General features: G+C 41.5%; 1 protein-coding gene across 3 annotated transcripts in view; it reads left to right on the top strand.

Annotated features, from left to right (window-relative positions):
• Nucleotides 1–11,762: 11,762 nt before the first annotated feature.
• Nucleotides 11,763–12,519, top strand: part of LOC119168099 (uncharacterized) — a 36,554-nt gene continuing 35,797 nt past the window's right edge. Inside the window, exon 1 of one of the 3 annotated variants that reach the window (XM_075865333.1) lies at nucleotides 11,763–11,867. In XM_075865333.1, coding sequence (XP_075721448.1) covers nucleotides 11,790–11,867 — 78 coding nt within the window. In that variant the 5' untranslated portion in view covers nucleotides 11,763–11,789. Of the gene's footprint in view, nucleotides 11,868–12,091; nucleotides 12,197–12,519 lie in introns of those variants that run through there. The other 2 variants (XM_075865332.1, XR_012883893.1) reach the window with 2 other exon arrangements.

The following is a 12,519-nucleotide window of genomic DNA, read 5'->3' on the forward strand; positions in this document are numbered from 1 at the left end:
ACAGCAGTGTGGTCTGCAGCCGCTTCTGGTTGACGCTGCTGTGGGCTGTGAATGCTGATGATTGGCATGGCTCTGCGTAGATGTGAAGTAAATTAGTTGGCACAAAAGCTTTTGTACTTACAAGAAAACAAACTACGATCTATAAAAAAGTATTACGGGAATCGATGTTGGAAGATCTACTCAGGTAATGATAAAACCTCTTGCGAATTTCGTCAATATGCTTAAGCAGCTCCGAATGTTTTACGTTTTGTGTACAGATATATGCAGTGAATGTGGGAAGTAAGGCAGGGTCCTGAAGAGGAGGGGGTCTATTTTTTTAGGGTCACTGACAGCACAACAGCAACCATTCGACAACTGCTAGAGTTGACTTTTTTTGCAGTGACCTCTTGTGCCAAGAACTTGCAAATTTTCATTTTTATATATGATTTATTCCCTATTCCCTAGAGTTATACAAGAAAATATCATTGCAAATCTACATGCAATTCTTATTGCAAATCTACATGCTCAAGAATTAGTTTAAAGGTTCACCTTGATCTTGTTACGTTACCAATCAATTTTTCTTCTTGTAATTGGGCATCAGTAATGTTGTAATACCAAAGACGCATACTTTTCGCCTACTTTATTGGCTAATAAGGTACGAGTGAAAATGAAACCACGAGTTGCCGTGCCTCAGGTTGGCAACGCAAAGAGCAAATGGCAATGCAAAGAGCAAACAACGCTGGCTTAGACGTGGTAGAATAGATGGGCAAAATGACTGCGCACAAGCGCAGCGCGTAGGAGCGTTCTATGGCCGTCGTCTGCTCGATCGTCTGCTCGAAAAAAAGATCGCTCTCATTCCCTTATTGCGTCTTAGTATTTATTTAGAGAATTAATAAACTCTTCAAGCAACAAATACATTAACTACGCATGTTGTGTTACATAATTTTCACCATGTCACGTGTCACTGTTGTCAACGTCAAGCATAATCGTCTATGTAGAAGACCAACGCCACTGAATTGCCGTGTACGTATGACCATTCATACGGGAACGTCATGCCCTCAATCTCTGGCTGAGCGCCCGCGAAAGGACAGAAAAGCGGCGTTCATCTTGAAATTTGACCCATTTCCGCGGCGCGTAGCGTTGCAAATTTTGACAGACGTGATCATGAGCGCCTCATCTCCGCATTGCGCTTGTCGGCCGAAAATTGTCACACCTGGTGAGTGACTCTTTATATGCGAAGCATTTCTCAGCGAACTTTGGTGTCTGTCTGTCTGTCTGTCTGTATCTATCTATCTATCTATCTATCTATCTATCTATCTATCTATCTATCTATCTATCTATCTATCTATCTATCTATCTATCTATCTATCTATCTATCTATCTATCTATCTATCTATCTATCTATCTATCTATCTATCTATCTATCTATTTATCTATCTATCTATCTATCTATCTATCTATCTATCTATCTATCTATCTATCTATCTATCTAGCACGTTGCCTTGTGGCAAATCAAAATAAAAATCTTTTCTGAATAGATGGAAGAGATGTTGCTGTTAAATTATAAATTGTTACTATTGCTACGGAAGAAAAGAGACGCTGTATCGAAGAGGCTGTGGATGAAATATATTTCGAACTAGCAGCAGCAGTGTAACTGGTGGACCAGACACCGAGAGGATACTACTCTTCATCCTCTTCGTCATACACACACGCGCATCGTCCCACAAAATATCAACATGCATGTAGCATAATCCCCGGCGGCAGAGGCGCCGTCTTTGTTCATCTAGATGTCAACGTCAGCGGGAGAGTGGTAAGGCTACAAGCGTGCCACTTGTAGGATATCGGTGGTCTGTGGGGCAGTTAAAGACGATGAGGCAGCAGGGGCGATTTCGTATGTCACAGGAGTAACCTAATGAAGGACTCGATATGGACCTGTGTAGCGGGAAATAAATTTTTCCGAGAAGCCGACCTGACGGGTCAAGGACCACAGCAGCACCAATGAACCGGGTAAGAAGTGCACGCCGTGGTGCCGTTCATAGTACAAACGCCGCTGGTTCTCTTGAGAGGCCAGAAAGTAAGTGAGGGCGATTTCGCGTGCATGGGCAGCCCGAGTGATAGCGTCAAGGGCATATTCACTGGTAAGTGTTGCGGTAGAAGGAATGACCGCATCTAGGGGTAAAAGTAGGTTCTTGGCTGAACAACAGAAAAAAATGGGGAGTAAGCGGCAGTGTCATGGCGAGAAGAATGTTAGGCAAATATGACGTACGGCAACGCGAGATCTCAGTCGGTGTGGTTAGTAGAAACATAGTGAGCGAGCATGTCTGTAAGAGTTCAATTTAGACGCTCCGTGATTCCATTGGTTTGCGGGTGGTATGACGCAGTCAGCTTGTGTCTCGTTTGACCGGAAATCAAGATGTCGGCTAGGACCTTCGAAAAAGGTGCGGCCATAGTTTGTAAGCCACTGCCGTGGGGCTCCATGTTGCAAACTCACGTCCTTGAGGAGGAAGTCGGCGACATCTGTGGCGCAGCTTGTTGGAAGAGCTCTTGTGATGGGATAACGCGTGGCGTAGTCGGTGGCCACGGCTATCCACTTGTTACCCGAGGAAGACAAGGGGAAAGAGCCAAGTAGGTCCACGCCAACGTGGAAGAACGGTTCGGACGGAATGTCAAGTGGTTGAAGGCATCCGGCGGGAAGTGTCGATAGTGTTTTGCGGCGCTGGCATTTCTCACAAGCCGCAACGTATGACTGAGCGTGCAAGCCCTCGCCAAAAGAAGCATTGGCGTATTCGATTGTAAGTGCGTCACACAGCAAGCTCTATGCTCGTCTACCAACGTCAGCCTTATGTTTACGCCTTTTACATCCGTGTTACGCAGTCTTCACATTTGAGATATCTTCAGCTATTTGTCTATGGCGCGTGAAGCACAATTAGAGAAAATGCATTGTGCGATTACTTTTAGTATGAAATCATCTGTTCACGAACAAGGTAGGTCACAGTTTCAACGCTGAAAGAAAACGAAGGAATGCGATAGCAACGAATCAAACAGTTATACGAATAAGGCTGGAAGCTAACTCCTTCATAAGGCGAAATAAGGCGCAACAATAAAAAAACGTTGCTGATCTCTGTATAGAAAAATTCGTATAACACGGCACTGAAGCAGTCTTCACAGAGGTAGTTGAAAATTTATTTTGGATTGTATCAGCAACAGCAACAAACTTTGAAGTCACATTAGGAACGGCAAGCAGCTTGAAACTAGCAGCGCAGACCTCGTTTATTCTTATGATGGTTTCGGAACGTGAACCCCAAGAGCTAATAATGTATTATTATTATTATTATTATTATTATTATTATTATTATTATTATTATTATTATTATTATTATTAAACTCAATAATTCTTGTGCGCTAGAAATGTATCATAGAGAAATTTATCTGATTATTGTTCACTAATGTTACAGTCGGCACAAGTACTATTTTGTGCTATTCACAGCAAAAGAAAAAATAATGTTCTTCTGAGCTGGTGCTCTTGGTGTCGTTTTCAACTTGGATAGTGCGTTATTGGGCACCATTGCGCAAATATTCTTCGTGTGACCTTACTGTAACATGCGACCCAGCAAACAAACTGTTTTCTTCTATTCACAGGACGAAAATTTGCACACGCTCAAGAGAAGATCGTCATCTGGAACATTCTGCGACACTTCACCATCAGGTCACTCGATCAGCGTGACAAAGTCCAGATTGTTAGAAAAGTAGTGCTGAGACCTAAGGGTGGTCTCAAAATTCAATTCACTCCTTGTTTATTCGTTCATTGACATTCCAAAAAAGTATTGTATGCAATTATTTTTCACCAGTACCGGTGTATTCGTCCTGATATCAACGCAGAGCATCAGAACGAAGACAGCAATAGCGTCGTGCTGTACCAACTTCATCTCTTCTTCCCTTGAGCTCGTCGCGTTATTTATATTTATAAATGCTCATTCTGTCCTAATGTGACCTTCATATTGAATTTCTTATTCGCATAAAAAAGTAAACACAATTGGGTGAACGTGAAAAATAACAGCATGCATAATTGGGCTACTTCATTTATCTTTGTTGTAAAAGCAGCAGAAACACGTGGTACCACAACAGGAACTACGGGCAAGTGCTCGTCCTGTGTCGTTAAATTCGTGTTAGTGTTTTGTGCTACTTGTGCCATAAACGTAAACAGTTAACGGCTTGTTAAAAATAATTTGTGCGAACCTGGGGGTTTGTAAGCAGGATGAGGTGCCTCCGATCGCATTGGTTCACCTTTACTTGCCATAGAAGTGACGGAGGCCATGGGCACAGCGGTAAATGTAAAGAATTCATGAAGAAAGAATATATAGTGGCGGATTTTTCGTTGTACCTTTTTTCTGCGACATGGCAGCAGTGCTTTAGACTACTCTTCTATTATTGTGGCTAATGGGCTTGTTGAAAAAGTATTGCGGGAGGCACAGCCCAACTGCTGTACTCGACATGAAGAAGACAGGGAACTGCTATTGTGTCGAGGCCACAGTAACAATGCAACACAATTTCGTTCAATATAACGCGTTCTAAATTCGTTAGTTCGAAAGGTATATAACAGCTGTATCTTGCCGGTACTTAGCTACAGACCAGAAACCTGGAGACTTACAAAGAGGGTTCAGCTTAAATTGAGGATGACGCAGCAAGTAATGGAAAGAAAAATGGTAGATGTAACCTTGAGAGACAAGAAGAGAGCAGAGTGAATTAGGGAACAAACTGGGGTTAAGGATATGATAGCTGAAATCAAGAAGAAGAAATGAACATCGGCCGAGCAGTAGCGCATAGACAGGATAACCGCTGGTCGTTAAGGCTAACTAACTGGATTCCCAGAGAAAGCAAGCGGGTTAGGGGGAGACAGAAGGTTAGGTGGGCAGATGAGATTAAGAAGTTTGTGGGTATAAATTGGCAGCAGCAGGCGCGGAACCTGATTGACTGGCGGAGCATGGGAGAGGCCTTTGTCCTGCAGTGGGCATAGTCAGGCTGACGATGATGATGAAATTCATTAGTATGCTTGTGTATGTAGTTTACGATATGCGGTAGGTAACTTTAATCTGTCTTACTTTGCTTGGGTGCGTCATTAAAAAATGTATTTCATTAAGACACAGGAACAGCAAAGATGAGTGCGGGTAATATCTTGCGCTTGAGACGAAAGAATGAAGTGCCATTATCGCTACTTGTATATACTTCGAAAATCGACGACGTGGTGTGCCAGGTGTATTTCATTAGATGTAGGCTCTGACTGATTAAAATTTATTATAATTATCATTTTACACAATATTCGATAAAATACTTCTTCATTCCCACTACGCGCTTGCTTTTCAGTTAGCTCGTGAAACGTTTTTTACTTGTTCTAGAAAAAAAAATGAACTCACATGCACGTTCCTTTTAGCTGGGTGTTCGAGGAGTTCGCAAAAAACGTTTCGAAGTGTAATGAGGTGTTGTACGTCAATTATATCTTTTTTATTATGGACATGATGCAAAAGGCGATGCTAGCGCACAAATAAGACACCGTCTACTTCTTCGCTTTACATAGATCGATCGTACAGCCTAAAAAAACAAACAGAAAAATAGTACAAGGTAATTGAACTTTAGAACACACGCACTGATATAAAAACAAAAACACACACAAAAGAACTCCATGATAACGTAATTAAAATTATCCAGAAGACATTAGGGTCTCCCATAATGATTTGCTCATGAAGGTGAGGAATACGCACATATGTGCTACGTGACAAAGAACATGTCATGAAGGTGAGGACATAAGTATCACAAGTATAATTTAATCAGACATGCAAGATGGAGTGACTGAAGAGGGAGTGACACATGAAAAGTGACCTAACGCACTATGACCATGAATTTCTTATAGAGTTGTAGTAATGCCACTGCCTTGAAGAAAACATTTGCAATTTTTTGAAGCGTAAATATTTAAGACCCTTCTTCCGGTGCCATATGCGGTGCAATGCACGGCTTTGTTTTTTCTGTGACCCGTTTGGGCATTCACTTAGAACAATGGCGTTAAAGGGGACGGGTCTTTGAAATGTCAAAATTACATTTTGATGATCTCTGCTGCCTTGCTATTCGGCAAAAGCTCCTCAGAGAAATTTACTTCTTTTCAATTGTGAGGTTGCTTAATTTTCCTCTTTAGGGTCGTCTTTTAAATAAAAAAAAACTGTTGTAAGTATTGCCGCATGGCTTCAGATTAGTGTGTATGCTCTAGTATATTGTTCATTATTTGCTTAACGTAGCACGCGATATCTTCGGTCACATTGACGCAATGGTAAAGAAGTTGTCATAGCTGTAACGGCAAGACCGAAATCTAAACTTGTCCTTTACATAAAATATTGACCTGATGCGCCCAATTTACCGGGAGAGCGGCTTAGAAAAGTATCTCCACTAGGCTTGCGTCATCCCAGAGGCATATAAAGGCAGGAAAGGCTGAGCACACTCGATCGTCGGCGCCGGTAGAGTAAAGTGGTGGCTCTCACAGAGGCCTATCAATATCCCTGAGAAGGGTAATGGGAAGCCCTTCTATTGTGCAAACAGAAACGGCAGCATGGTGGTGACACCTGCAAAAGACGCGCAAGAAATTGAACGCTGAGTGTGCATCGCTCGTAATTGCCAAATCGACTTCAAAACTTGTAAAACATTTCGTGGTCGTTAACTATTAATAGCAGGCGCAACGTCGTCGAGAATTTTGTTGCACCTAAATTGACGCATTTCGTGCCTGGGTATGATGTCGCCTGCCTCCAGTCTTCATTTGCAGCGAGCATCTCATAATTACCTTTCGATCTTCATGCAATGTGACTTCCTTCTTAACACTTACGTATCAACTTTTCATCTAATATTATTTAGTTACTTAGTATTTTCGAAATATGTGGGTTGTTTTTCATGCACAATAACATGTGTTTCATGCATTATAACACGTTTTTCATGCACAATAACTGTGTATTCGTTCGCATAACAGATGTATTTGACGTACAGGTACTTTATGAAACAAAACCTTCGATCTGCTTCATTTTCTTGCCTGATTTTCTCCGACAATATGTTCTTTTCCGACCCTGCTAAAGTCCTATAGGGCGTTTCAGCATTTGTGAGGAGAAAAGAGCAAAAATACGGGCATAAATCGTACACGTTGACAATATAAAACTGGTTAGCCTCTCCCTGCCTGTCCTGTACTCGCATTTAATTGTTTCTAAAGTTTCATGCACTCTTTTCAGTGTGGTTTGTGCATAGCCCTGATACTATTCTACAGTTGTTTTTTTGTATTATTGTCATACGCAAAAGAAAATCGCACGTTTCCAGCAACGTTAGAATTGAGCCTTGTGGGACTCCCTGGTTAGTAATATGATTTATATTTTTATACATAAATTCACAGGAGGTCCCCCTGAAATTTTTTACTTCGGGAACTCTTTCTGTATAATATCCACTTAAAAAAACGCTACGCCCCTAGCAACAACGCTATAGCTCATCAAGACTAGTATTATTTCTGTGAGACTAGTATTATTTCTGTGAAAGAAAAAACAGTGACACCAGCACCTACTTTTTCATTAATAGCTGCTATACTAAGTATTGTTATTAAGGCTAATCAAATCGTACTCGACATTTTTTACTTACTCCTCAGTATTTAGTTTTGATGCATGGTACATATACTGACCAGCGGTTATTCTGTCTACGCGCTACATGCCCGGCCTATGTATTTTCTCTTCTTGATTTCAACTATGATGTACTTAACTCCCGTTTGTTTCCTAATCCACTCTGCTCCCTTCTTATCACTTAAGGGTACACCCACGATTTTTCTTTTCATTGCTCGCTGCGTCGTCCTCAGTTTAAGCTGAACCCTCTTTGTAAGTCTCCAGGTTTCTGCTCCGTAGCTAAGTACTGGCAAAATACAGCTGTTATATACCTTCCTCTTGAGGGATAGTGGCAATCTACCTGTCATAATTTGAGAGTGCTTGCGAAATGTGCTCCACTCCATTCTTATTCTTCTAGTTACTTCAATCTCGTGGTTTGGCTCTGCGGTCATTACCTGCCCTAAGTAGACATAGTCTTTTACAACTTGAAGTGCACTATTACCTATCTCGAAGCGCTGCTCTTTTCCGAGGTTGTTTTACATTACTTTCGTTTTCTGCAGATTCATTTTAAGACCCACCTTTCTGCTCTCCTTGTCATGAGTTGCAATTCGTCCCCTGAGTTACTCAGCAATGTATTGTCATGGGAGAAGCGCAGGTTACTAAGGTACTCTCCTTTAACTCTTATCCCTAACTGTTCCCAATCTAGGCTTGTGAAAACCTCCTGTAAGCATGCGGTAAATAGCATTAGGGAGATTGTGTCCTCTTGCCTTACACCCTTCTTGATTGGTATTCTATTGTTTTCTTTATGAAGCACTATGGGAGCAGTTGATTCCATGTAGAGTTCTTCCAGGATGTTTATATATACTTCATCGATGCCCTAATTCCACAGTGACAGCATGACGGCTGATATTTTTACTGATTCAAACGCCTTCTCGTAATCTATGGTGAATATGTATAGTGGTTGGTTATATTTCGAGTATTTCTCTATTACATGATTGATAGCATGAATGTGGTCGATGGTAATTAAGGGTAACTAAATAGATTCCCAGTGAAGGCAAGTGGTTTATGGGGACGCAGAATGTTAGGTGGGCAGATGAGAGTAAAAAGCTAGCGGGTATAAATTGGTAGCAGCAAGCAAGCAAGCACAGGACCAAGTTGACTGCTGAAACAAGGGAGAGGCCTTTGTCCAGCAGTAGACGTAGTCAGCCTGGTGATGATAATGATGACATAGACTGAATTTTTTCACTCTTTTGAAGCGTGAAACGCTAAACACACTTAAGTGTATACACTATAAATTCGCATACAATTCGTTACATGCATGCAACATCTTTCACTATACTACAATTGTCACACCATTGTTTCTTACAATTTTACATTTTTTATTTACATGGTCTGATTGGAGCGCACTTGTAAATATCTGCTTGAATGAAACAATCTGCTTCTTTAAGTGCATGTTCAATTAGACATCTACTAACTAGTGCCTATAGGTCTAATCAGTATTATGTCTCTTCAGGCACTATAAGAAGCTTGATATAAAAAAATGAATCAACCAATCAATGAATGGTCGCGTATAGTGCGTCCGTTTTAATCGGCGCTTTTTACCAACCGCCAACAACAACAGGCAGAACCAGTGCACCCTAAGAGCTTCGCCGCGAAAAAGCGTTGTCGTAGGCCCCCACCACAACACCCTACTTCCACAGCAGTCAAGTCAATCAGGCCTCATCTTTATGAAGGTCACGAAGCGACCGTATTCGTTCAAAGAAAGGGGAAGACTGACAACCCGCACCATTAAACATCGCGTCCTCTTGGACGCCAGTGTTACTGCATAGCTCTCCTGCATGTGTCGTTTTAGCGTCGGTTTCCCGGCAGTGGCGAAACTTTGTTTGTGTGGCCCGATGACGACACTATTTTTATAAAGTGGAGGCAGGATCTTTGAAGAGGCAGACTGTGAAGCGAGCAAACGAAAACGAATAAGCTTCCAGCTCTCCTTCGCTTCTTGCCGTTTCTGGTTAGAGCTGATGCTTCTCGATATTTTGCCTGTAATTGATCATTACGAGCAAACTATTGAGAAAGAAGAGCCTGCACTATGTGGCACACACCCACGCCGGGAGAGTGACCAAGAACCAGGTAGTTCTAACAAAATACTTTTAACTACAAATGTATAGCTTTTCGTTATTCTTAGCTACTTTCGTGAAGCATACTCAATCTTTAGCCAGCCAAATTTTTCCCCCAATGAGCAACATATAAAGGGCAACTTATATTTATGGCAAACTTAAGTATAAAATGACCTAAAGCAAACTTGGCTGCATTGATACCAGAACGATGTCGCGCATGGTTACCAACAGGAGGGGAAAAAGGGAGTGATTCCTCGTGGCACGAGTTTCAAGTATATATAGTCCCCACTGTGAGTGTGAGCCCAAACATGGATACAAACAAGGAAGCGATGCACAAGCTGTCGGAAACAAGTGTGTTCGTTGCATTGCTTTGTTAGGTGCATGCCTAACGTTACGGAAACACTGGGACTCGTTTTCCTCTGATTTAGATGAAGTGAGTTTGACGAGGTTTGTTGAGTAATAACGTGCGGCATCAACGCATGGATACGGTCATGTCCTATTTTACATTTTTACTGTCATACTCAGTTTTACTATTGGAAAGTCGCAAATTTTCGGTAACTGGCGTGCCAATTCTAGAACGCTAGGAGGGCGATGAAAACTAAACATTGCCTTTTAGAAAAGTAACTTCTTGTAGAGAATAAGTAGGCGAAATTCTTATACACCCCTCTCACGATACTGTGGTTCGGGAGTATGACCTCTTCCTAAATTCTCGTAAAAATCGAGAGCACGTTGCCTATAGTGTAGACGGATCATTTGTTTTCTGTTTAGAATTGTTTTGCTGCTCAAGCATTGTATTCCAGATGAACATATTTACATATTTGTAGCGTTATCTAACTTGTCCTTGGTGCTTCACTGTCGAACATTAAAGAGTCCTCCACAGCCGAGTCCGTGACACTGATGTTGTCGTTTTCGCGTGCCAAAATCCAGATACTATTATTTATTATGATTATTCGAAGAGTACTACGAAGGTACGCTGCAGTTCAAGAAATATTCCGTGTGTATATTTTAAAATGTTTAAGCTACGTCACTGAACGACTGTCACTTCTGCTTTCTTGCTGAAAACTCGCGCCAGGTTTTGGTGCACTCAGACAGGTAGGACCACGCGGTAAGATTTGCGTACGCAAGTGAGTGTTAAACGAATTGTTATTTGAACAATTTGGCAATGTTTTAGGTGACGATGTGCTGGTAGCAAGTGGCCGGCTTTCGTTGCGGTTATAGTACGGTTCAAGAGACGAAAATTGGCTCAACAGCCCAAGATGGGGGTGTCCAGATGTCTCACGGAAAACTATGCATAGACTGTGGTACGAAACGCATCATCATTTGGGGTTGAAGATATACCCACTACTGTAAATACCGACACAGCAGTAAATAATTCTTGTTCACACAAAGCTTACATCAGCTACGTGAAAGCGTATCCACGACGCAGCGCAAGTGAGGTAGGTTTGCACTTCTGTTTCTCGTGCTCCTTGCTTCTGTTCTGCGTACTACAATCGCCACGTCAAATAATTATTTACCTTGACTTCCAAATATAAAATACGTTTTTCATGCAACGGAGCAATAGTCTACGGTTTTACAATGAGTGATATGCTACTTCATATCACATTTCCACTCATGAACAAAGACTCTTCCCAAGCACCGGCATATGCTATTTTCAAGTCCACAAACTGTATTACATTCACTCTACAAACATTCATAAGGACTGGTCTACCATATTACTAGACCAACTCTGCATGTAACTAGGTAGTCGACATAATGGAAATGAAAAAAAAAGGTAATTTTGTGTCAATGAGTAGGTTTAAGAGTAAATGGAACTTTTATAAAGCCAATATACTGTACGAAAATGTAATGACTGTTCTTATGTCACATAACAAGAAAGCCTATTGTACTACAGGTGTTCTTGTATATTCTATGAGGGTATGGATAACAAACTCACTTTTGCTACCTGCACGTGTTGCTTATATCCATGCGGGCAAAAGGACACCTGCGACAAGAATGCGTATTGTGCTCTTTTCACAGCATCGCCATTTCATGTAAGAACACTTACTTGCTTTCTTTTGATCGCTTCTGCAACAGCTGCGGCCGAGCAATGTATTGGTCCTCGCTTACCTTCCTGCTTGCTACCGTAGTAGTAGCTAGCGCGCTCTCTCTTCATGATCTTATGCAAGTAAGATGTTTTCAAACTTCGCATACGACCAATTGTTCGGCGCTTAGCGTATATGTGGAAATGAGTTTGAATTAAGTACTTATTCAACCGCTGTGACCCAACTGCGAAAACAAATTCAGTGCGTCGTATTTTTGGCATGTTATTTGATGGAAGCAAGTGCTATTTTGCATGAAGCGTTGCAAGATTAGCTTACTTAGAGAAGCCGCTGATTTATTACAGCTTTACTCGAATTGTAATAGATGTAAGCATGATAGCAACGACAACGGCAGCAAAAAAAAAAGACGCATGATATAGACATATCGCGCACAGCATGCCAATACAAAATCACGGTAGGTTTATTTCTTCAAGTACGTTCTCTCTTTTTTATACTCTGCGATTTCCCCTCATGATATTCACACGCAACTTGGAAGATGGACCATTGCAGCCGTTGCATTGACGACTCATCGTACTCGAGATTTTTGTGGGGGCACATGTCCAGTTATTATGACTAATAGTTATTATCAAAAGTCAAATAATGTAGAAATTTGCTCGTCAGTTTACCCCTTACAAGGCGTGACTCAGTAAGCGCTACTATTTTTCATTTGACACGTCTCGTAGACTTTAATAACGTTGTTTTATATAACTGTTCGTATCCATTCTCGAATTCCCGCTG

The sequence above is a fragment of the Rhipicephalus microplus genome, chromosome 6, assembly GCF_043290135.1.
Source record: "Rhipicephalus microplus isolate Deutch F79 chromosome 6, USDA_Rmic, whole genome shotgun sequence".
Lineage (NCBI taxonomy): Eukaryota > Metazoa > Arthropoda > Arachnida > Ixodida > Ixodidae > Rhipicephalus > Rhipicephalus microplus.